The following is a 24,039-nucleotide window of genomic DNA, read 5'->3' as shown; positions in this document are numbered from 1 at the left end:
CACGATACATGTTAAAGCAATTCTGTAGTGAGGCTGAGCACATTACAGAATTTCCAAATCCAGAACCTACTCGTATCAAATATCTCAAAACACATGTGCACTTGCGCTTGTAGTTATGTCTGGAAATCTATGCACAACCATTTTGCACTTCCAAATGGAAATAGAAAGAAAAAAAAAGGAAAGAAGGATTTTTCAAAATTTTGCAGACACCTTTTTAAAGTCTTCGAATCAAATTTAAGAAGAGGATCTCTCCATGGATTGGACGGTCGCATCATTTTTAAGCCAATATTTTGAGCTCATTTTTATAATCCAACTGATTCATATTTCGCATATCGAAAACGGCAATCCTAATAAAACTACGCGCGAGTGCGGTGTTTTTTTCTTGCCTTTCTAATGGCAGTTTTTGTACTTTGTTGAAATGAAAATTTACCAGTGAATGTTGGAATATAAGCGCGCCAACTGTTGTGTTGGTTGGGCCCAAGTGTAACAATGATAGTATTTTGGAGGATTCTTTAAAGAATGAAAAATGATTGTGGAGTGTGAATATAATCAAAAATGGATATTCTCATCTTACCTCCAACTTTTACCCAAGTGTCATTGTTAGAAACAATTGTTAAATACCTTTTTTAATAAAAAAGTGATGGAGCACCTTTGTTTTATTAGCTAGCTCCACGTGTCTTAAGATTTCACTCCTAAAGACTTTTTTAATGATTTTGGCATTAAAAACTTAAGTATAAACCCCTTATGGCACTCAATTTTTATTTTTTCATAATTTAAATGTTCGGGTCAGCTTACGCACGTCTCGATTAATTTTGTGACTCCATTTCACCGCCCACTTACGGAGAGTCCAATCAAAGCGGAAGCAAAACTCCGTATGGACTGACTCAAACTAAATTGATAGCACCCGAGAGATTTCGAACCTAAAACCTAAGTGTGATGTCTTGACCACTAGACCAATCTCTTTGGGTTACTGAAAGGCTTGTGTATGAGGATTTGCATGTGTTTGTAATTATTAGATTTTTGACGATTTTTGCCGGTATGATTAGATTATCTTAATTAACCTGCTTATTATATTAATCCATCCCAAACCCAAATGCCTTAAACTGATTCTTGGCAAAGAGACAAATTCTAAACCTATAAGGCGTGATTGTCGGATGTTCATAAGTTCTTTTGGAGATATTAGTAACTATTTATTAATCCGCTCCAACAACAAAAAAAAAACCCAATTCAAGTCATGTTATAAAATGTGAAACCCATTTTACGGGTCTTTGTTCCAATTTTAATTGGGTTCTCTGTTAACGGACGACAAAATTAATTCTTTAATTCTGGTTCTGGTGCACGTAAACTAATCTAAACATCCTAAATTAATTCTGGTGCACGTAAACTGATCTCAACATCCTAAATTATTGCACAATTTCATATTAGATAGACACGTAAAGCGTTGTGCCCAGCATGAAGCAAATATGGTCGCCAAATGGTTATTAAAAAAAAAGGCTCACAAAATCCTTATTAAGCTACAAAAGTATTTTTTGCCTGTAAAGAAAATGGGCACAAAACAAAATCCAAAAAACGAAGGATAGCAGAAAAATAATTAGGTTCTGTTTGGTTTTGTTCTTAAATCCAACACGAAATCTCTTGGGGGCATATTCTGAGATCGAATAAAGAATAATACTCCACAAAATGATAAATCTGTTTGGAGCCTTTGGGTAACAAAGACTGTTTTTGAGTAAAATTAAGGTGGCCGGCCAATTTACGCGCACTTTGATTAATTTTGGCCGGTCTAATCCTATCACCCACTTACTGAAAGTCCAATTATAGCCAGAGTATAGCTTTGTATGGATTGTCTCAGAGGAGCTGATAAAACTTGAGGCACTAGAGAGATTTTTTACTCGAAACCTTAAGAGGAAGCAAGCTCTTAAGTCTCACGTCTTGACCACTAGATCAACTTGGGTTGGGTGACAAGCACTCTTGCCCACACCATATTGTGATTTCCTTTTTTTGGGCGAAAAGCCTACGCCCATCCATCTCTTTTACTGCTCCTCCATTGCACTCAATCTCACAGTCCAAAAGTGTTTTGGAAGGTCCAAATTTTAAAAAACTCTTCCAGGTAGAAGAGTTTGTTTAAAATCTGAATCATTAATTGTCGAGACAGACGCTAAGATTGAGAGAGCGGTGTGTCCTGAAAATGACTGTGTCATGGACCACTGTACTGTTTAGACTAATGAAATTAGGGTGTCCACAAACACATGATTTGTTAGTTTAACGTTGTTTTCTTATATTTTAGTCTTCTTGTTAATACGTCAAAAAAGAATTTAAAAAGTCAGTTTAGTTCTTGGACGACCATATCAACTATTAACTTCCTTTTTCATAAAACTTAAACACACAATCTCTCCGTATCTATTTACTAGGGTTTGCACGTGCCTAAAGGCACGGCGCAACGTAAGATCTAATTAATAACAATTGTGCAATTAATATTGTTTAAGAAAGAGAGGGAGAGCCGTAAGATTTATGGAGCAAATCAATGGTTAATATTTATAGAGAGATAAGATTCAAAAACCGTTCTCCCTTATTATGTAGATATATAGTTACATTACGGTTGGCGGCCATCTGTCACCGTTCTTTATTTTTTAACTTCCCATATCTTCTTTTTTCCACGAAACTAACAAATTAAATTGTGGGCATTAGCGTGGTCTGCAAGTTAAGAGGTGGCACCGTTACGCGGTAATGGTACGTATGTGGAGTGAGTTGGTAGGATAATTTGAAACAGACAAGTGGAAAAAGAGGAGATGATGACTTAATGAGAAAGATGTTTGATTTTTTTTTTCTTTGACTTGGATAATTTATTGCAATGAAAGATAGTTAATTAATGTACGAGATATTGCAGAATTTCATCGGGGTTCCATAACAAATTTATTTAAGTGTTTTAATGGTCAAAATAAGATTATTAATTATTTAATGAGTAATGATATTGTTGTTAATAACTTGCACATAGGTGTTATTTTTCTTGAATATGCACTAAGATTTTATAGAGGGTATTTCATAGTTTATAAGGAGACAATGGCGGGTTTCTGAATACGCATTAAAATTTTATAGAGGGTATTTCATAGTTTATAGGGAGACAGTGTCGACTTTCTGAATACGCGCTAAAACTTTATAAAGTGTATTTCATAGTTTATAGAGAGACAGTGGCGACTTTTTGAGGTGGTGTTCCACTTTTTGTAAAAGTTCTTTTTTTTCAAATGAAGATAATTTCAAACTCAAATATAATGAAAATGAAAAATATTTTTTCAATTTTTTTTGCACTGTATAAAAGATCTCAATGAGATCTATCAAACAAGATCCATATTAGTACGAAAATTATTTGTGTAAACACATAATTTTTGAGCTTGAAATTACCTTCTTTTTCTAAAAGTTCTTTTTCCGAGAAACCGGAACACCTTCTGAATGTGCGCTAAAATTTTATAGAGGGTATTTCATAGTTTATAAGGAAACATATATTTTTAGGATGGTCATAATAGAGTAAATTAATTCTCTCAATTCTAATAAAAACACAAAAAAAAATAGCTAACTTAACAATTTGGTATATAGCTTTTGACACCTAACATTCGATCTTTCATAGTATATATTTTTTTGCCTTTTCAAGATTCTGTAATTTGAATGAAAAATGAAAAAATTGAATCGAGTATGTACACATATTGGATTGAGCTGGTTTTTCATAGCCCACTCAGTTTGGCTTTAAATTATTGAACAGCTCAGACTTTTCGTGCGAGATTGAGTGGACCCCGCATGTCCATTGGTGCAAAATCGGAAAGCCATTCTTCGGTGGCTGGAGAAGGACTCACGAAGATGACAATTATGCAGTTGGAAATTAATATAATCATAACTGAAAATATCTATGAAGTTGGCGGTTGATTCTTGATTCATACAGTCAATAATCAACCATCTAATGAGTCTATCTCATAGTATCATAATACATATAGATAAGGTTTGTTCATCTGATTTGCTGCATTGTCTCACCTAATTGAAATGGATCTTTATTTGCATGTTTGCATCTCCATGAGATTGCATGTTCGAATCCCACCGAGGCCAAGGACATTCGAAACTGGGGCTACTAAAGAATTTGTCCGGTCGTTAACTTCAAAGCTCCAGGATTAGTCGAGGTGTGCGCAAACTGATCCGAGCGTCTAGTTATCAAAACAAAACGAAAGCTATATATGGATATGCATACATAAGGTTCTTTGGACATTGTTATTCCTCGTTTTTTCTGGTTAAAACAATAATTATAACTTCATTGATAATTAAAAAAAAAAAAGTACACAAAATATAGCATTCGTCCTTAATCAAAGGATTAGGAAGCCACCAAATTGGAGGTACTTGTTTGTCTGCTTCTTTGAGAACTTGAATAAAGCCTTACCCGTCTTTCCTTTAAAACTAGCATATGAGATCATTAGGCCTATTTCCCTTATCTTTTACACTCTCCACGGTTCATAATCTCTCTGGTCTCTCCTCTTCCAATCCAATCCTAGACAACCATAGTCAGACGACCATTTACTATGTAGCTATGGTTGTCAAGTTTCACCCAAATGGAATACGAAACATAATGAAGTTGGGATCAAAGTCTTCATACGCCGAACCTAAAGGTTTTTGATCCCTTCTCTCTGAAAGGAAGACTTTAGGCTCCTATAATTAGGCAATTCATAATTGTATTACTTCTTTTAAGTACCAGTATTAAAATTAAGGAAAATTTTTAAAATGCCACCTGAACTTTCACCCAAATATCACAAAAATACCTGAACTTAAGTTTATGTCAATTAAATACCTAGACTTACAAAACCCCCAAATCTAGACTCTTACCGTTATACTCTGTCACACCCTCGATTTTAGACATAATGATAAAGGATTTTCATAAATAAAACCTCACAATTTTCCGTACGATACCCCAAAATAGGTTAACGTTTCCATGAGGTTACATCTTTGGCTCCGAGGCCCAAATCGTCATAATTACCGAATGTCAAAAGAGAGTTAAAAACTTACAATATTTCTTAGTCAAAAGATGTACAAATAGTGTTACAAAGACATCTTCCAAAATTAGATTTACAAAGATGGCTAAATAACCCTTCAATGTTAGCTTTCAAAAGAATATCCACTTCCATGCACTCCAATCATGATGCTACTGCCCTGGATTAGTACCTGAAAGATAATGTAAGGTTTGAGCTACACTAGTCCAGTAGAAAGCTCTAATCTAGCAATGTATACAAATGAAACGTAGAGGTGATCACATGATGAACAAGGCAACAAGTCTTGATGAATGGGTAACAACGACAATTCAAAATCCAATATTTCAGTTCAGTACTAACCGCATGACTCAATGAGTAACCTTTCAAGCACCATGTGTCCAAGTGTGTTTCGTACAAGTGTCTTGAGCCGAAGCTCCTACCGGGCTTGTTAAAGAACCTCGAAGTCCTCTGCCAGGCACCTTACCCGATGGGAGGTCCTGAAGTATAAAACATGAGCATATAGCTTCTGTCAGGCTTGTTAAAGAACCCCAAAGTCCTCTGCCAGGCACTCACCTGTCGATGAGTCCTAAAATGTTCTCATCGAATCCGTAAAGTTTCGAAATCCTTTTTCCAACCATTCCGTACCGTTCAAATCCAACTTTGATTTATAAAACGATTTTCGTAAAATCTAGTTCGAATGAGCATTAAGGTCATGGGTACATTCAACGAAGTCATTAGGTATGAGTAATCAAGTTAAGGGATCATTCGGGAAGTGTTTGGGTAGGTTAGAAGTGATTAGAAACCAAAACGGTGAAAAATGAAAACTGGAGATAAGCAACAGGTATCGATACCTAATACAAAGGTATCGATACCATTTGGTCAAAAATGGTTTCAGACGCAAGGGTATCGATAACAATGGCAAATGGTATCGATAACAAGTGATTTTCTGGGTTTTTGAACACAAAGGTATCAATAACAAAGGCTAAGGTATCGATAACAAAGGCTGTTCAAGCAGAATTTCTGTAAATTTTCATGAGTTTCTCAACAACAACAACTTCAACAACAACAACGATCAAAGACACCAATCAAGCTACAAGAAATATGTCATAAACATATATTGAAAGTTAGAACTCCCTACCTCAAAGATCGAAGAATGAATTTGAATGATTTTCTAAGCCCTAACTCCAAATTTGAAAACGGAAGGATTTTGCCTCCACCGAGCTCAAACCGGCGATATACGAACGAAAATACGCGAAGGGGTGAAGGATTTGAGGTTGCTTGGTTGGGGTTTTAGGTTGTTTGGGTGAATTTTGGAGAGAGTGTAAGAGAGAGATAGAGATGGGAGCCGAGAGAGACAGGGGACGGGAGAGTGAGAGAGTGGAGGATTGGGGAATTTTTATTCCCTACGCACATATATGCTATACATACATACACTAAGCACATATCACACTCTCACCCCTCAAATGCAACACTTTACACATTAATCCCAAATCTCAATGACCCAAATCAATTTTCTCCTTTTATCTCTTATAAAACATTTAAATAAAATTTACGAATTTATGGGTCCTTACATACTCCGTCCAGTTTGTTGATAAAAGTGATGACGTGGCATATTTCTCCCGTTAAGTGCCTCTCTTTCCTTCTCTCTTGCAAATCCAGAAGAAAAACCCATAAACCAAATCGATCAAAATTGAAAGAAAATTGCAACGACGTCCTTCTCAGAATCCGCCGACGGCCCCGTCCTCAGTCATCAACAACCACCTCCACCTGCCCCTTTTCGCCGCTCTCACCGACGAAATCAACCTTGCAGGCAAGTTTGAGTTTGCAGGCAAGTTTTTCGCTCCGCCGCTCTTCTGTTTACTGATGGGAAGGTTGGAAATTTCCAAAGAAAGAAAGTAGATACTGGTCTTAGGAGGATCTGGTTTGCTATTCCAGCTATTGTGATTTGGTGATGGTGATTACACATGAGTGACGCTAAGTTCGAGTTCTGGATTTATTTTTTGTTTTTTCTCATACTATAACAATTATATTCTTGCAATGGCACTGCATTTATTTGTCTAGTTTTCTTCACTATGGTTCCACCCACGGATGTGCAGGCTCCCATGAGATATGATTAATGGATTTTGTTCCTTTCACATTTACACATATCCCATGGGAACAAAAAAAAATCAAAATGAGAAAACCTAACCAATATTAGAGAGATGGAGAGGTGGGGGAAGGGGACGAGAGGCGAGGAGAGAAAGGGGAGGAGTTTTGATTGTGTGTATCTTTTAGACTTCCTATCATGTGCAATTGGGGCACTTAACAGGAGAAATATGCCACGCCATCACTTTTATCAACAAACTGGACGGAGTACTACAGCAGGGGCTTAGATTTGGGGGCTTTGTAAGTCTAGGTGTTTAATTGACATAAACTTAAGTTCAAGTATTTCTGTGACATTTGGGTGAAAGTTCAGGTGTCATTTTGAAATTTTTCCTAAAATTAACAGCGATGATAGAGAAGAACACATAACGTACAAAGAGGGAAGGAAAACATTTAAACCTCAAGTTGTGGTCACGCAATGACCAAAAAAAGAGAGGAAACGTATGCCATTTAGAGTTTGTCAAGGGTTTTGGGTAGATATTTGAGCGTGTTTAGGGGATCTCATCTATTCGGTTAACTGAGTTATTAGTGCCATTTAGGTTTTCAATAGTTTGAGGGGTCTGTTTGATTGGTTTTTCAGTTGAGGGCGGTTAAGTGATCCTCGCTAATAGTTGAGGGGGTGTCAGTGATTTAAAAAAGAACCTAGGCCCAATGTGATATCATATGGGCCTGTTTGTCAGCCTTTGATGGGCTCCATTTTGTTTTTGGGCCGGATAGGTTGATGGCCATCATTCTTCAAATAGTAGTAGTTTGATGGCAATATGAAATTAACGACCGAACAAAGTTCGAATGATCCCAAAATTTAGAACGGTTGATCTTCGTCGATTCAAACTTTGACCCTTGAGGGTAAGCCCCAAACAAATGATAAATTATTTGGTGGTCTTCGATACAATCACATAGTGGCCCAAAACCTTTTATTCACCACATATTGCTGTGGAGCTCAATAATAAGTATACAATCTTGTGCGATGGATAAAGATTTTTGGGCACTGCCATGTTGTGCACCAATACCACTGAATAATTAATCTAAACAAACCCTCATGCTCAATTGACTAACAATTATTCTATAACCACAAACGCTTATACAAATATTTACACGAATTCACTCGCATTTACATTAGGACCCATACACACTACACATCAAATATGTGTGGAACCCACCAAAAAATATGAATATGTGTAAAGTGTTTACAGTGTGCGTGAGACTCACAAAATGATGTGAGGTTCGCACCAAATCATTTTTCCGAACTCAGTTTTTTGTTTTTATATCCGATTTTGTTTTTGTCCGACCTGTGATTGTCGACGTACGGCTGACTGTACGAGACTCCCGCCCGGCGTCCAGTGGAGATATATATATATATATATATATATATTGAGAGAGAGAGAGAGAGAGAGAGAGAGAGAGAGAGAGAGAGAATTGAAGATGGATTCGGAATCTGGAATGATTGAGCACGAAGTCTATGCGAGGGTGGGACTGCTGGGCAACCCAAGTGACGTCTACTACGGGCGCACCATCTCCTTCAGCCTCGCCAACTTCTCCGCCACCGTCCGATTGCAACCCTCCCACCACCTCGTCATCTCCCCTCACCCCACCCACGATCTCGTCCAATTCAACTCCCTCCCCCACCTGGTAATATATATATTCACTTCCAATTTTTAATTTTTTATAACTCATTCGTCCGGGCCATGTTACGCAAATGAGTTGATAGGGATTGTGACACGAGACAGGGAGCAAACCTTGGGATTAATTGAATTCAGTTTCATTTTGATGTTGATTAGATTTGATATGTAATGATTGGATCTGCATTGGTCGTGCAATGGATCACCCTAAAGTGCCCGGTACGGGCTCGCACCTATTAAGAGTTGTTAGCCCCTAAGAGGTTTTTTTTTTTTTTGTGGTAATGACGGTTGTCTTGGGTCAGTTTGTGCGCACCTCAGGCTAATCCCTATAGCCCCTCCCATGGCATTTTTTGCACGCTTATGCGTTGGGGTGAGGTGAGGTGGGCCAAGGGTTGTTGGTGAGGAGAATTGAACCTAGAACCTTTGGAGTGAGCAAACACCCAAGGCCTAGGCTAAGAATACCAGGCCAATCCCTTGGGGTTATAGCACCCAAGAGTTGATGGAAATTTAGTTCATTTTGATGTTGATTAGATTTGTGATGGAATAGTTTGATCTGTATTGGATCAACTGTATCCTTTTTCGAAATTGCACACTTTAGTGTATTTCAATGTAGTTGTAGCTGCATTTAGGTCTAGGAAAATTTGTATGTCATGAAATTTGATGATACCTTAGCTGAAGTTTGCGAGTCTGAATAGTTTTGGTGTTCAGTTTTGATCTCACCAATTAAGCAGTGTTAGGTGTAACTTTTACCTGCGCTTATTTTGATGATAGTCTATATCATCGTCCTGCCAGTGCCAGAAGCTCTTTGAAAATCTTTTCTTCTGTTGATCTTATGATTCTTTGTTGCTAATGTTGCTTGCCCCCCTCCCCCTTTCTTTTCCTTTCTCCCTCCTGTTCAAATTTGTGGAATATAATCTTTTGTATCAGAGGGTTAGGTAGTCGGTTTTGGTAAATTTAGAAGAGGAATCGTGATGTGAGGTTTGCTAATGAACTGGATACTGGATTCCTTAAACGTTTTATCCGGTGTGATGTGTGGGCATCTGATCTCTGAAACTAGGACAGTTTCTTAGCTAAATTTTAATAATCATTCCTACTAGAAAGTGGTACATCGATTTCACTTATTGGATCTACATCGGTTCACTCGTTTTAAACTTGGAAGTATCTATACTTCTCCGACAGTCTACAATAGTAAATGTTCTGCAATCTGCCCCCTTAGGCACTGACAATTACATTATCGTTCAATTTTGTATCACATTAGAAATATATACTCAAGCGCATTTGTGTACATTTTAAACAAAGTAACCATCAAACACAAGAACAATCAGAACTTCAGGAGTAAAAAAAGAAGAAGATTATTGTTCCTTGTGCATGAACATGTTTACCCTTGCGAAATCTAGGAGTTTATAGGACATAAAGACAGGTTCATTTTGTATGTGCATGAGATATGTGGTGTATTTGCAAAACTCTCTCTCTCTCTCTCTCTCTCTCTCTCTCTCTCTCTCTCTCAAGATTGTTTCTCCGGAAGTTACAATATGATTCCTGTTTGAGTCAACATTTTTCTTGTTCCTTGTTTATGAAGATGTTTATGATTTTGAATTTGGGCGAAATAAAGTTCTTCTCATACTTTCTGTCTTTCAGGTGGATAGATTGGATAATGAAGGTTACTATGGGGGTGTGCGTCTGCTTATGGCAGTTTGCAAAGTTTTTCACAATTATTGCAAGGACAACAAGATCGGCCTTCAGGGAGGGAATTTTACTCTCTCATATGATACTAATATCCCTCGACAGGTGAAACTTTCAGCCAACAAAATTGCAAGTTGTGTTGATATCCTCTCGGAAATGTGTTACTGGGGTAATATTGCTACCAAGTTTCCTGAGAGCCTTATGATAATCCCTTGCTTGGTTACGTTGTTGATTTGAAAGTTATGTTAAAATGTTGCATCCACAGTGTTACATGTTACTCTCCATGGTAAACATTGTAGAGAGAGAACAATAATGAGCCCGTACCTTCGTTCGTGGTCTTAATAGGGATTTTGTTACTTTGATTCTCTTTTAGATTTAGATCCCATTGACACAGAAATATTCTACCTATGATATTGTCCCATTGATGCAATTAACACACCATAAACTGCAGATAACATTAGCAGAAAAATATAGAATCTTTGTACTTTTTCTGGTTGCCTTAATTGCCACATCTCACCACAGTATTCTCTTTTCTCTCTTGCATGTCATGTTTCAATCATCATTTCTTCATATTCGAAAATTTGCAGTCCATTTAATGGATATACATAGCTTAAGTTACTTTATTCTTTGATGTTTCAGATGGGTCTTTCAGGTTCTAGTGCGATTGTGTGTGCTGCACTTAACTGCCTTCTTGACTTCTATAAAGTGAGGCATTTAGTTAAAGTAGAGGTCAGACCAAACCTCGTCCTTAATGCAGAGAAGGAACTTGGGATTGTTGCTGGTCTGCAGGACAGAGTAGCACAGGTCTACGGGGGGCTTGTTTACATGGTATGTGAGCTGAAAGTGCTGAAGTTTAAATTACGTTTTACGAGTACAAATATGAAAATATGAAAATTATTTCAATTTTATTTGTTGTAGGATTTTAGTAAGAAATACATGGATGACTTGGGCCATGGAAAATATGCGCCCATGGATATCAATCTTCTCCCACCTCTGCATCTTATCTATGCTGAGAATCCAAGCGATTCTGGGAAGGTAAGCACATAGATTTCTCTCATCTCCTGTCATTATATATCTTTAACCTTTTCTTTTTTCTCTCCCTCCATATGGACCCCTGCACAATGGTCGTTCTACCCAGTGGTACATCCCTTGCCTCGCTCTCGCGTGCTCAGTGGGAACACAAGCTGCATTTTTTTATGTCCAGAGGGTCCCCAGTCCCCACCTTAATATTCAATTTGCACTGCAAGCAACTTATGGCATGACTTATGTTGTGAACCAATACAACAATAGGTCTTCGCACAGCAAATCCACTTTGAAGTTGACTTATTAGCTCAGCCAATCGTCGGAATGTGTACGAGATACCATAAGGCCCCAATACTTCTATTTTTTCTCTTCTTATCTATGCAGGTGCACAGTACAGTCCGGCAAAGGTGGCTTGATGGTGACAAGTTCGTAATATCCTCAATAGAAGAAGTAGCAAGTTTACCTTTAGAAGGACGGACAGCATTGCTAGAAAAGAACTATACCAAATTTGCAGACCTCATGAACCGTAATTTCGACCTTCGAAGGTAAATCAACCACAGTATCTGACAGTTTTGAAACACATTTTGCAGGAATACTGGTCCTAAATCCTCCTTGGGTTCCTACTTTATACATCATTTTGTGAACTGGCATTCCTGGCTACTGTTCTAGCCTTTGGCCTCAATCCTTAGATAATACCACTTCAGATTAGGCACTAGTGACAGGAGGAAAAGCCTTATTCATCATCCTATCCTCGACTTGTTCAGCTTCCGCTAACCTAAGAGCGGAAAGATCAAATGTCGACTATAAGCCTACCGCTTTCACTTCAAATTTGGGGTTAACTTTAGTGGTATCATTTATCTTCATTTGAATTTTCAGTGAATCAATTGTTTTTGTCCTTGGGTTGGTTATTAACTTATTATATTTGGTCACGTCATCCGATGCATGTGCTTGGCATTCTATTATCCCATTCATTTCTCATTCAAATTACCTGCAGAATTTCTAAAAGAGCCCTCCTCTAGTTCTCTTGTCATATGAGCTTTTTAGAAGTTCCCTTATCAAAACGAAATACGGTGTTTTAAAAGTACATTTTGTAATGTAGAAACTTTTATTTACACACGAAGACTCGTATGCCACATGAGCTCCAAAAATATATGTGCTCTCAAAGAGACGTTAAATAGTTTCATCTATTACTGAGCTTTCTGTTGCTTATCAACATATACTTTTTTTTGCGGTTAAAAAAAAAAAAAAAACATGTACTTTTTTTTTTATTTATAAGTAATGCTTATCAACATATCCAATATGAGCTTTTTGTCTTTGGATCTTGCACAGGGCCATGTTTGGAGATGAAGCGCTTGGTGCTCTAAACATCCAGATGGTGGAGGTAGCCCGGAGTGTTGGTGCTGCGGCAAAATTTACCGGTAGTGGAGGTGCCGTGGTTGCATTGTGTCCCAATGGACCTTCACAAGTAAAGCTGCTGGAGGATGCATGTCAAAAAGTTGGATTTGTCATTCAACCAATCAAAGTTGGTCCTTCTTGTCTAAAAGAGATTGACCTCAAAACCCTTTCGCCACAGTAGACATAATTTCATCCATGGAGTTCTATTTTTATCTCACCCAAAACTGTCTGGTTGAGCCTTGATACTTTTCTTTTACTTCCATAATTCAACATTTTTTGTTCATCAGTGAAATGTCCAATTGACATTTTCTGAATTTGTCAAGCTAATAAAACGTGCAAAATTGCAAATCACTCATACTCAATGTAGCACTCGTCGCTCTTCACGGAAAATTGAGTTTCACTTTTTGCCATAGAGCACACATTGTTGTTCGTGTTTGCAAGAATTTTTTTTTTTCTTTTCAAATTTGGAGATTCTAGCTTTTCAAATCAGTTTGGTGTGCTTGCTAAAAATTCTAGATAATGTATTCTACAGATTCTAAAAAGCTTAAAAAGAAATGAAGTTCTCAAAATTTCAAAGTTGGATTTGGATAGCTTTTGAGATTCTGCAACACGATTTTTTCAAAAAAAAAAATGAAATTCTCTCTCACAAGTGCAAGAAACAAATTTCTCACCTTAGACTAATATTCGAAATCAAAAATCTGCAGCAAAAGCTGATGCCCTTGTCTTGCCAAATATCGAAAGGATGATGAAATTTCTGCCAAAGATGACGAGGAGGCGCCTTTCTCGTAAGCTTAACCTATTTAGACACTACCAATGGAACCAATAATCGTAACTACCTCACCAAAACATATTTACAATGTACTGTAATTTGAAGAAGAAGAAGAAAACTCTCATAAGATGGTTAGTTCAGCTAGAAAAATCCTGCGCAATCATGTACAACTCCTTTAAGATTAACAATACAGTCTTCGTAAAAAAAAACCTACATTAACAACATAAATTACATCAAAAGTCTTCTTTGTGCAATGACACAATGCAGATACAGTTTGGAGTTAGTGGTAGAAAGAGAAAGCTTGATGTGAAAATGGTTTTCTCAAGCACTCGGGCTGAGATCAGTTCTTTCTCCAGTTAACCCTTCTACAAATTCAGGATCAAAACCTAGCTTCGGCTGCTGAGTTCCAATTCACTCATCACAAAGAGACGCCATGAGCTCACGCGGCGACCCCCAAACTGGAAGATCAACCAATGACTGCTTCATGAACTCCTCTTGCATATTGCAAATGGCTTCAGCCATATCACAGAGATTAGAAACATCTTGGATAATTTCTTCCTCTGCTTCTACCTGCGATTTCCAGAGCCAGCAAGTTAACCACAGCCCAACTCCAATATGGACAGAAAATCATGTATGTATTTTGAATACATATTACAATCTTAGAACAAACTGTTCAAAGTTTACTTCCTGAATAAGAACCCGTTCTCAAACAACCCATCTGGAACATGGACATATAAATACATGTATGTATTGGGAATATGCATTCATAAAGGTCCCTCAAACATAGAGATGAAACAAGCTGTCCTTTCAGTGGATTTCTCCCGTCCCGGGACTGTTAAAGAGCTTAAGAAACATGCTTGTTTTGAAGTATAACCAGTTTGAAAATACTATTCAAAGCTTAGTTGTCCGTGGATCGACCAGTTCTCAAACCAGCTTTAAGTGAGTCAAACTCAAGTATGGTTGATCTTTTAAATCATGTCAAGCTGAGCAATGAATTATTCATGCTTTGTTTGAATATAACGAGCTTCAAAAATGTACAGCAATTCTTTTATGCAACAAGCTGAACTTGAGTTGTTTACAGCATTCAACAGGTCCACCCTAAGTAAAATAGTGAACACTACCAACATGCTGTGGAAAACCTTCAATGTTAAGTCGAACCCGGAAACTAATTTTGTGGACGAAATTGACAGCATCAGAAGCACTTTAATGATGAAACTGCAAATAGATTAACCAGATTTCCTGTTTGAAGAGATTCAGCTCAGCTTGGCTGCTAAGGATTTGCAATAAGATTAAAAAGACCCTGTACCCAGCTGCTCCTAATCGTTTAGCGACAACTAAATTTACCATTCTCTGGAGACCAAAACATAAACAAGTGCAGGTGATGAACGAGCCAAGCAAGTAGTTGATCAAAGTATCAAACCTGGTTTGAAAATTTAACGAGCTTCAAACATACGTTCGATCTTAACTTGTTCAAAGACGAAATGATTTGAAACAAGTTTTAATCAAGCCAAACACAGACTGAATCAAATGAGCCAAGTACCAGCTTGTTCAAGCTAGGTTTGAAACTTACCGAGCTTCAAAAAGAATGTTCAATCCTGGTTTGTTTATGTGACAAACCGATCTTAAACAAGCTTTTAACGAATAAACACGAGCTCAAACTCAACCAGTCCATTTAGTAGCCCTATAAGTAAGTAGTATAGGATTCGAACTTTCTATCTTTTGTTTTGTTTACATCCTGAACAAGTTTTTAATGAGCGGACACGAGCTCAAACTGTGTCCGCTCAAACTCGACTAGGGTTTCAAAACACCGATTCCATTCATCAAACCCTAACAACCAAACAAAAGAGAAACAAACCCTTACCCGAACTATCAGCTCGTCGAGCTGTCTCCCCGACGGTTGAGGCACATCCACACCCAAATCACAGGGCGAAGTCGTTTCCTCTTCGTTCCATTCTTCTCGTTGTTGGGTCGTTAGGGCTTTCTCTTGCAATGCCTTCAAGGCGTTTGACAGATGCACCCACTGATCAATCTCTTTCTGGTACTTTTCCCTCAGCTTAATTAGGGCTCTTTTCTTCCTTTCCCTCCGGTTTCTTCTCTCTGCTGCCGGATCTGGTGGTGGAGGGGCGGCGGAGGTGGTGGTGGTGGTGGGGTCCAGGCGGGGGCGTTTCTTGCGCTTGCAGATGAAGCCGTCGTCGTTGAAGGGTTCCCACTCGTCTTCGTCGAATTCTACGGTGGCCATTAATGAAGGACCCCCCCAAAATTAGAGAAGATAGAGAGAGAGAGATCAGCGCGTTTGGATCGAGTTGCGCGCCCTTTTGAAAGTTGCATCCAGAGGCGTAGCCCGTACGCTGCTGAGTGAGGGCCTGGCCAACCAGATCACTGGAAAATGGATAATATACGTGCACAAATAGTGGGATATACGTGGGTTTCACTAGGTGCAAACAACGATCCGAACCGAATTTTACAGTGTTCAGAGTTAGGCTGTTCAAGCTCGGCTTGTTTTTTTTGGGTAAATCCAAGCTCGGCTTGTTGTTAAACGAGTTAAAAATTTGAACTCGAGTTTGGCTAGTGCCCGAGTCGTTAACGAGATGAAGTGAGATGAAGCAAATTCATTTTTTTTAACAAGTCTTTATTCACGAGTCGAGCCTACAGAAACGAGCCGAGCACTATACTGTTGAACTCGACTTATTTATTAGACAAGCTTAAAACTCGAGCTGGGCTCGTCTATCCGGTTTCAAATCCATCTTGTACCCAAACTGTGCACGAATATCTGTGTTCCTATTTTTTCTAAACTTAATCCAACTGAAAATAATTCATAGAGATAGGATAAATAATTTTTAACAGTTTTCTTTTTAATAAATAAATTTTAAAAATTCTTTGACAGTTATGATATACATATTTTTTAAGATGCATTTATAAAAAGATAGTAGTAGTAGTTTAAAACCTATTTCCGCAAAAGGTATTGGCAAGGTGCGTAAAAATGAACCTCCCTTACGTGTAGTTGAGTTGTTTTATGGCTCCTAATTCATTTTTTACGATTTTAGCATTGTTTTATAATCAAATTTATAGGTCAGTTTATGTGCAACTTAATTTTAAAATTTTGAAGTTACTGACATGACAAATCTGCAGTGCCCTGAACAACATTATGTTAGCAATGGAGTAAACTTTGCACGAAGTGAGGATGAGGATTAAGCTCTTACTTACTTGCTGCTACGTTTCGGATTTTACCAAAACTCTTTTTAAAATTAAAAGTGTTATCCTCATATATATCACCGATGCTTATCGCAGTTCAACTGTAAGTTGCTATCGTCATCAGATGTCCTTTTTTCCCGTCCAGCATTATCATAATTTTTTTTGCCCTTTTAGGCCCCCAAACATTCTTTGAAGTGGCAAAAATCTTTTTCGAGAAACTATCGGGCTAGTTACGACTACTGACACAATCAAAAAAGTGTTTAGATTTGGACATATATGTGTTGGAAACAATTTGATACACGTGTAGGGACTGTTTGATAAAACTGAAAACTGAAAAATTAAGTATTGAATGCTGAAATTTTTAAGTTGAAAAGCTATTTGATAAAATATATTAAGTACTGAATTAAAAAAATGATGAATTAATTTTGTTCAAATTCTCTCTTAATTTAATAATAGTCACAATATATTTATGGTAATGGTGGAGGAGTGGTGGAGGTGGTGGTGGTGAAATAGTGGTGTGGAATGGTGGAGGTGGAGGTAGTGATGGTGATGGAGTGGTGGAGGTGGTAGGAGTGGTGGTGGTGGAATGGTGGTGTAGTGATGGTAGTGGTGGTGGAGTGGCGGTGGTGGTGATGGTTGTGATGATGGTGGTGGAGTGGTGGAGGTGGTGAAGTGGTGGTAGGAGCGGTGGTGGTGGTGGTGGTGGAGTGGTGGAGCTGGTGGTGGTGGAGGAGTGGTGGAAGTGGTGGTAGGAGCGGTGCTGGTGCTGGTGGAGGAAGTGGTGGTGGTGGTGGTGTAGCAGTGGTGGTGGTGGGGGTGATGAAGGTGTTGATGAGAGTGGTTGTGGTGGTGGTACAATGATTAAATGTAAGTACATAAAAATTCACCTAGAATTAAGTAGCTCAAAGCTATTTAATTTTTTTTTAACTTTGTGGCCTATATTTTAAGCGGTATTTAATTTGTTAAGCAATGTAAAATGTGGTTATCAAACTTACTGAATCACTTATTATTTAATTGATTCAATTTTAAATGCTGAATTTAGGTTATCAAACAAGCCCGTAACCTACATCTATTGTGTGAGTCTCGTGTACATTGAACTGTTTCAAACACAATTATACTCCGTATTTGAATTCTTGCACTTCAACGTTTGTATTTAACAATTTCGTTAATTCATGCTACAAACTCAACTCAACACAACACCAACGCAGTAACCCAATGGTACATCAAGATTCGATTTCTGAGGTAAAGCTACAAATTTAATTTATTTAATTTTATTTTATTTTATTGGAATTTCATTGTCTGGGCTAGATTATAAGCCGGCCCGATGACGTCGGAAAAAGAATGAAAGAAAGAAGCCTACTATGGCCATTAGCTACAAAAACCAAACCAATTGCCAAAATCCCAAAACCCACAAGGCCACAACTGCTTGTCCATAACTGATCAACCCAACAATGAACTCCCTACGTTCATCCCACATCCCTCTCCTCTTCCTCCGCCATAAACCCCTCTCTCTCTACCCCACGACTCTCTCTCTCCTCCTCCGCCATTCCAAACCCAACAAACCCTTCTCCTTCCTCAAACCCTCTTCCCACCCCTTCTCCACCACTCTAACCCAGTACCCACTTCAATACGACATGATCATCTCTCGCCCAGATACTCACTCCCATCCCCATTCCCCCCGCCGCCGCAGTCTCCCGCGAGAAATCCCTCAGTCCAGCCCCGCCGACCCGCCCGAATCCGAGCCGGAGCCGGAACTGGGTTTTGACGACTGGGTTGATCGGAAATTAACATCACCTTCATCGGAACCCGAAAGAGAACTCCGACCCATTTTGGGGGATCCAGAATTGGATAAGTCCAAGAGGAAGTATTATAACAAGAGGCGAAGGAGAATGTATGGGTCAGACTCTGAAGATGAGAGGAGGCGTCGAGATAATGATGGGTATTGCTACCATTTTATTTGGGACATTTTATGCTACAATTTGTTCTCATGTTCATACGTTAAAAGCTTGTTCCAGACTGGTTTGATACCATTAACAAACCAAGCTTGAATATTTTTCTGAAGCTCGTTATGCTTTCAAACCAATACTACTCTGCTTCATTCAGCTTATGATGTATAAGAAATTTAGGTTATGCTACCATAGTTATAGTTGTTACATTAGGGCTGATAAACGAACCAAGCTACTTGAGAGACTCGTGTTCGGCTAGATTAAGGCTCGTTCAATATCGACACGTCTCATGAACAAGCTGAGCTTGAACAGGTTCTGAAGCTCGTTGAGTTTTCAAACTAAGTCTGAACAACTACCTACTTGGCTCGTTTATCTCCCCCCTAGGTTCTATTAGTATGTTTCTTTCCTATTTAGACTTAGTCACCAAGGTTTGTAGTCTATATAAAGGCATGTTTGGGATTATGTTTTGATACATGAAGGAAAGCCAGGTTCTTTGACAATTTACTTTTATAACAGGTATGTTGAATTGAAGCCGGAAGTGGTGGAGTTTCGCACATTGCACAAGAGAGAAGAGGAGTTGTATTTTTATGACACGTTTGCGTATCCGTGGGAGAAGGAGAAGCATTACAAGATGGTGTATCAGTTGGAGAAGAAGTATTTTCCTGATCAGTGTTTCGATAAGGCGTTTCTTGATCCCAGTCAAATGAACGTAAAGGCGAAGGCGGAGAGGGATAAGAAAGGAGGGGGTAGTAAGAGAGGAGAGAGGAGAGAGAAGGGTGGGGATGGAAGGGATGAGAAGGGGCTGGTTTTCTTTGAGGAGGGGGAGGAGGGAAAGGAGGAGAAAGAGAAAGGGTTGGTGAAGGATGTGAAAATCGATGTTTCGGAGAAGAAAGTGGAGGAGTTCTTTAAGTGTTTGAAGAAAGTCCCCGATAAGGATAGTGAAGTTGCTAATGCAGAGCCGTTTGTTTCCGCAAGGAGTATTGGGTTACCCACAAAATGGGATAGCCCTACTGGGAATGTTGTCCTAGTGAATAAACCCAAAGGTGAGTGAATCTTTGCTTTATTGTATTTTTCTATTATGTCTTGGTCAGGGAAATGAGGTATATGTATTGATTTTCACTGTGATCTAAATTTTTTCCTTGTGACTGACGTGATTATTTCCTTCAACTGTTAGAAAAGTAGTAGGGAATGTGGATTCTTAGTATACTTTTTTTATGAGTGTGCCATTGGTCTCACTGAATCAAACACACTAGGTGGAATTGTAACTATATAGAGAATCCATTACGAAAGCTATCATTTGGTTCTGAAGTTTGAAGAGTGTTAATGCAGTAGTTCCCGCATTTTGAAAAGATGAACTTTAGGATTTCCTATTACTTCTAGAACTGATTACGGTTTCCATGTGTCTGAGGAATTACGAATTTTTACTAAAAAACCTTGATAAGGGTACATCAAGTTGGGGGTGGGGAATCCAACCAAAGGTTGGATCGAAAAAAAAACCAGGGACTTTCTAGAATTACAAATTTTGCGTCTACCAGAGTGGGATATGTTAGTGCTCTCTTTGTTTTCTCCATTCTCTCTGGCAAAAAACAGAATGGTGACAATTGATTTGTCAGTTGCACATACTGCAGAACTTAATTATGGAATGTTGCAATACAGGATGGACTTCATTTACAGTTTGTGGAAAGCTGCGTAGGCTCGTCAATGTGAAAAAGGTGTTTGTTTTTGTTTTAAATCTGAGTGATGAGCCTTCATATTTCTGCGGAGATGCTTCCCTCACTAATATATAATCTTTTATAGGTAGGCCATGCTGGAACTCTTGATCCTATGGCAACTGGTTTATTGATTGTATGTGTTGGTAAAGCTACCAAGGTGGTTGATAGGTAAAATTCAAATCTAATATTCAAATATTCGGATGCTCTTGAGAATTCTGAGTGCTTTTGATCTTTCTAGTTTCTACCTTGTCAGTGTTGGTTTGTGAGTGTTCATACGTACCCAAGTGTGTGCATTAGAATTCAGACCTTTATGGAAAATTTACTCAAATGCACTTTATTCCAAGGTCCTGAATACTTGTATTGCAGGTATCAAGGTATGATCAAGGGTTATAGTGGAGTCTTCCGTTTAGGGGAGGCTACCTCAACGTGGGATGCTGATTCACCGGTGTGTTTCTGATCTTAGATTAAGGCCTGCCTTGATTTACATTCATGCTATGTTTTTGGCGAATCATCAACTCTAATAGTCATGTTACTCCCCTCTCTTCCTAATCTGGAACCACGCAAACTAAAACAGCCATGTTGCGGTGCAGTTGCAATCTGCCTTGTTTTCGGGTTTAAAAATATAACGCTTTTTGGACATATTTTATCTCCTTTTTCCAACTCTTAAGCAGATTACTTTAGTATTTTTTTAGATTAGACGAGTATCTACGAAGCGCGGTCCCAGCCTCCCAGGGTTACACATGCTTGTCTGATTTAGTGATTTGTCTGTCAAAGAACTATTTAGCAAGCTTGGGTGATAAACATTCCATTTGACCAAAAAAAAAAAAAGCAAGCTTGGGTGATATATGTTGTCATAGACCTGAACCTTTTAGATAGATGTAAATGCTGTGTGATGAGGTCGTTGATTCAAGTATCGAGTTTGACTTGGTTATGAGGTATCATCTTCACTTCAAGGAAAAATTTGCTATGGTATGGGCAAGTGATTCCGAACTGGTAGCAAGATCAGTTGAATAAGGTGTTTGTTGTTAGGTTATCATTTGGAGAAACTCATGATGAAGAACCCTTTTCATCTTCCAGCATGTTCCTAGCAATTTTTTTTGTCATTGTAAGTTCTTTGAACAGTCAAATGGGATGTCAGTTTATTTTCCATTTGTCTTTGAAATTGCTGTTCTGTAAAAAATTTGTCAATCCATTTTCAAGTCTCTGGTATCACCCTGTTTTTCAGGTTATCCAACGTGAGCCATGGGAACACATAAAAGATGATGATATAAAGAAAGCTGCTGCATCTTTTTGCGGGGAGATATGGCAAGTTCCTCCAATGTTTTCCGCAATCAAAGTAAAAATCTCCTGCTTTATCTTGTTTATATGCAGATCCAAACATCAATGTGTGATGGTATGATTGCTTACATGTTTCTACTCTTCATGATAGGTTGGGGGTGAGAGGGTGTATGAAAAGGCCAGAAGAGGAGAAAGCATTGAACTTTCGCCTAGGAGGATTTCAATTTTCCAGTTTGAGATTGAGCGAAGTTTAGATGACAGGTTACTAATCTCAACTTGGTGTTTCTGCATTGAACATATTTATCTCATTTGTGATGCCATTTCCCAATCCTGGGGTTATTTTATGGTTGTGGATGTTGTCCTGAGATGCACCTTGTTTTTAATTCTAGACATCTTGCACCCACATGTTTTCTGTTTTTGCATGTGGATGACTGCATATTCCACAAGGAACCAATACTTAGGTCTTAGTAGATCGAGGCACCTCATGTCCGCCCTAAGATCCCTTGGCCAAAAAAATCAATCATGTTATGTCTTGCATTCATTATTCATATGATCCAATTCATTTTTAAACCCATGGGATCTACTTGATGGTAGTAGATGTTAGCTTTGTGGTTACTCGCATGTTAGTTGCAGCTACAACATGTGGTTGCAACCAACATGTGGTCAATGTGTTCCACGGTGCTTTCTTGGAAGCAACGTGGAACAAATTGACCACACATGCATCGTGTTGAAATAGCTAATGAAGTTATCTGATTTAATGTGGTACTCGTAGTTAGTGTTTCACAATGATCAGATTATTTGGGATCGCTCGCGCACAAAGAGGGTACTGTAGGACATGAACTGCATTGAAGCTCATCTTAGTTCTTAGTTATAAAAACAAATAACTGTCATGCGAACTATGGTCCTGATCTTTTGAAAATGAATTATTTGATGCTTGGGAAGCTCGTCTGAATCGTCTGATGTTTTGTCTTACTTTTTGTTTGCAGACAAAATTTGATTTTCCGGGTGGTATGCTCAAAGGGTACATACATTCGATCGCTTTGTGCGGACCTTGGGAAGGCTCTGGGCAGGTAGTCTAAACTTAATTCTTATTTCTGCTGTTATCTTATAGTGCTTTCCATTTTCTCAACTGCTTTTCGTGAAAGTAATTTACCAACGAATCGTGTACACCCAAGAGCAGCTACTTCACAGTTTTGATTCCTCTTTACCCAAAAATAGGTATCAAATCTATGATTTACTCGGCTTGTAGATACGAATTCCTCGAGAGTGGAAAAGATTAAAATGTGATAGTGCATTTATATAAGTAGCTATTTTCTCCAATCTCCACTTAATTGGAAATGACCACGACTACATTTTTACTTGCAGTTGTGCTCATTTAACGGCGTTGAGAAGAGATTCAATTGGTAAGGCTACTTCATCATACTCGTTTTCCTAGTGTTTATACAGTCTTCCATTTTCATGTTATATTTCCGAAATTCTGTCGATTGATTGTGTATCTTGTACTTGTCTGGAGCCACTTTTGAATGTGTCCAACCTCTTCTTTTGGGTTTCAGGGCAATATTCAGCTGATGATGCCTGGGATTTCAAGGAATTAGAAGAAGCAATCACCAAAAATTATCTATAATTTTTTTGGTTTTGTTGCTGCTGCTGCTGCCAAGTGGTTTCCCAACCAATGGCAATAATGGAGCAGCAGCATCTGTAAAGGAACGCCCTTAATCCAAAATTATTTTTATCACAATTGTGAATGTTCAATGGCAGTGTTCCAATCTGAGTTGATGATGCTCTGTAATTGCCACCTTTACAAATCCATCATGACCCAACTCCCAAGTTTCCCAATTCTCTCTCTCTCTCTCTCTCTCTCTCTCTCTCTCTCTCTCTCTCTCTCTCTCTCACACACACACACACACACACACACAGACACACACGAGCGCCTGTGCACGTTTGTACAAAACCAAAGGTTTACTCCAGGGAAAGGTGTAGGGTTGATAAACAAGCAAACGGGCCGGCTGGAAAAACTTGACAATCTTGATTCTTGAGTAGGTTGATTTTTCCATAAACCATGAGCCGAATATTTAACTAATTTGAGCTGATTTGAAAGTTTAACAAACTTCAAAAGATGTTCAAAGTTATATGTAACAAACTAATCTCAAATGAGATTTTAACGAACAAACACAAGTGGCTGAACATGCTGAGCCCATAAAAGTTTCTGCGAAACTCTGCACAAACTTCCCCTCCGGTCTGTTTTCACTTTTCCAACCATTTTTTGATCACTCTTTGATGATT

General features: G+C 38.4%; 3 protein-coding genes across 6 annotated transcripts; 2 read left to right on the top strand and 1 right to left on the bottom strand.

Moving 5' to 3' along the window:
- Positions 1-8,377: 8,377 nt before the first annotated feature.
- Positions 8,378-13,214, top strand: LOC131303993 (glucuronokinase 1-like). Of its 4 annotated transcripts, none has more exons than XM_058331080.1 (7): positions 8,378-8,479; positions 8,516-8,768; positions 10,397-10,546; positions 11,081-11,269; positions 11,360-11,476; positions 11,849-12,009; positions 12,794-13,214. In XM_058331080.1, the coding sequence occupies exons 2-7, from the start codon at positions 8,562-8,564 to the stop codon at positions 13,038-13,040; spliced, it is 1,071 nt and encodes a 356-aa protein (XP_058187063.1). In that variant the 5' UTR covers positions 8,378-8,479; positions 8,516-8,561; the 3' UTR covers positions 13,041-13,214. The 4 variants fall into 4 exon arrangements, with proteins under 4 accessions (XP_058187063.1, XP_058187065.1, XP_058187064.1 ...); XM_058331082.1 differs by having other exon boundaries at positions 8,382-8,479; positions 8,524-8,768; XM_058331081.1 differs by having other exon boundaries at positions 8,402-8,479; positions 8,528-8,768.
- A 512-nt stretch (positions 13,215-13,726) lies between these two features.
- On the bottom strand, positions 13,727-16,053 carry LOC131303991 (uncharacterized). Its single transcript, XM_058331079.1, has 2 exons — positions 15,490-16,053; positions 13,727-14,198 (listed from the first exon to the last, which is right to left on the bottom strand). The coding sequence occupies exons 1-2, from the start codon at positions 15,865-15,867 to the stop codon at positions 14,040-14,042; spliced, it is 537 nt and encodes a 178-aa protein (XP_058187062.1). The 5' UTR covers positions 15,868-16,053; the 3' UTR covers positions 13,727-14,039.
- Positions 16,054-18,187: 2,134 nt separating this feature from the next.
- LOC131304187 (uncharacterized) lies at positions 18,188-23,592 on the top strand. The gene is made up of 10 exons (XM_058331327.1): positions 18,188-18,759; positions 19,283-19,809; positions 20,423-20,478; positions 20,564-20,646; positions 20,845-20,923; positions 21,704-21,814; positions 21,908-22,017; positions 22,743-22,826; positions 23,122-23,159; positions 23,310-23,592. Exons 1-10 carry the CDS (start codon positions 18,272-18,274, stop codon positions 23,378-23,380), a joined length of 1,647 nt encoding a protein of 548 aa, XP_058187310.1. The 5' UTR covers positions 18,188-18,271; the 3' UTR covers positions 23,381-23,592.
- The last annotated feature ends 447 nt before the right edge of the window (positions 23,593-24,039 follow it).

Source organism: Rhododendron vialii, chromosome 10a, assembly GCF_030253575.1.
Source record: "Rhododendron vialii isolate Sample 1 chromosome 10a, ASM3025357v1".
Lineage (NCBI taxonomy): Eukaryota > Viridiplantae > Streptophyta > Magnoliopsida > Ericales > Ericaceae > Rhododendron > Rhododendron vialii.
This window is presented reverse-complemented; position numbering and strand designations above follow the sequence as displayed.

Bases quoted from the DNA above. Each gene is read 5' to 3' on its own strand.
- LOC131303993 (XM_058331080.1), top strand. From the start codon at position 8,562: ATGGATTCGGAATCTGGAATGATTGAGCACGAAGTCTATGCGAGGGTG. The intron at 10,547-11,080 runs GTGAAACTTTCA...TTGATGTTTCAG, and splicing joins ATACTAATATCCCTCGACAG to ATGGGTCTTTCAGGTTCTAG. The intron at 11,270-11,359 runs GTATGTGAGCTG...TATTTGTTGTAG, and splicing joins ACGGGGGGCTTGTTTACATG to GATTTTAGTAAGAAATACAT.
- LOC131303991 (XM_058331079.1), bottom strand. From the start codon at position 15,867: ATGGCCACCGTAGAATTCGACGAAGACGAGTGGGAACCCTTCAACGAC. The intron at 14,199-15,489 runs GTAAGGGTTTGT...TGGAAATCGCAG, and splicing joins TCGACGAGCTGATAGTTCGG to GTAGAAGCAGAGGAAGAAAT.
- LOC131304187 (XM_058331327.1), top strand. From the start codon at position 18,272: ATGAACTCCCTACGTTCATCCCACATCCCTCTCCTCTTCCTCCGCCAT. The intron at 18,760-19,282 runs GTATTGCTACCA...CTTTTATAACAG, and splicing joins AGGCGTCGAGATAATGATGG to GTATGTTGAATTGAAGCCGG. The intron at 22,827-23,121 runs GTAGTCTAAACT...TTTTACTTGCAG, and splicing joins CTTGGGAAGGCTCTGGGCAG to TTGTGCTCATTTAACGGCGT.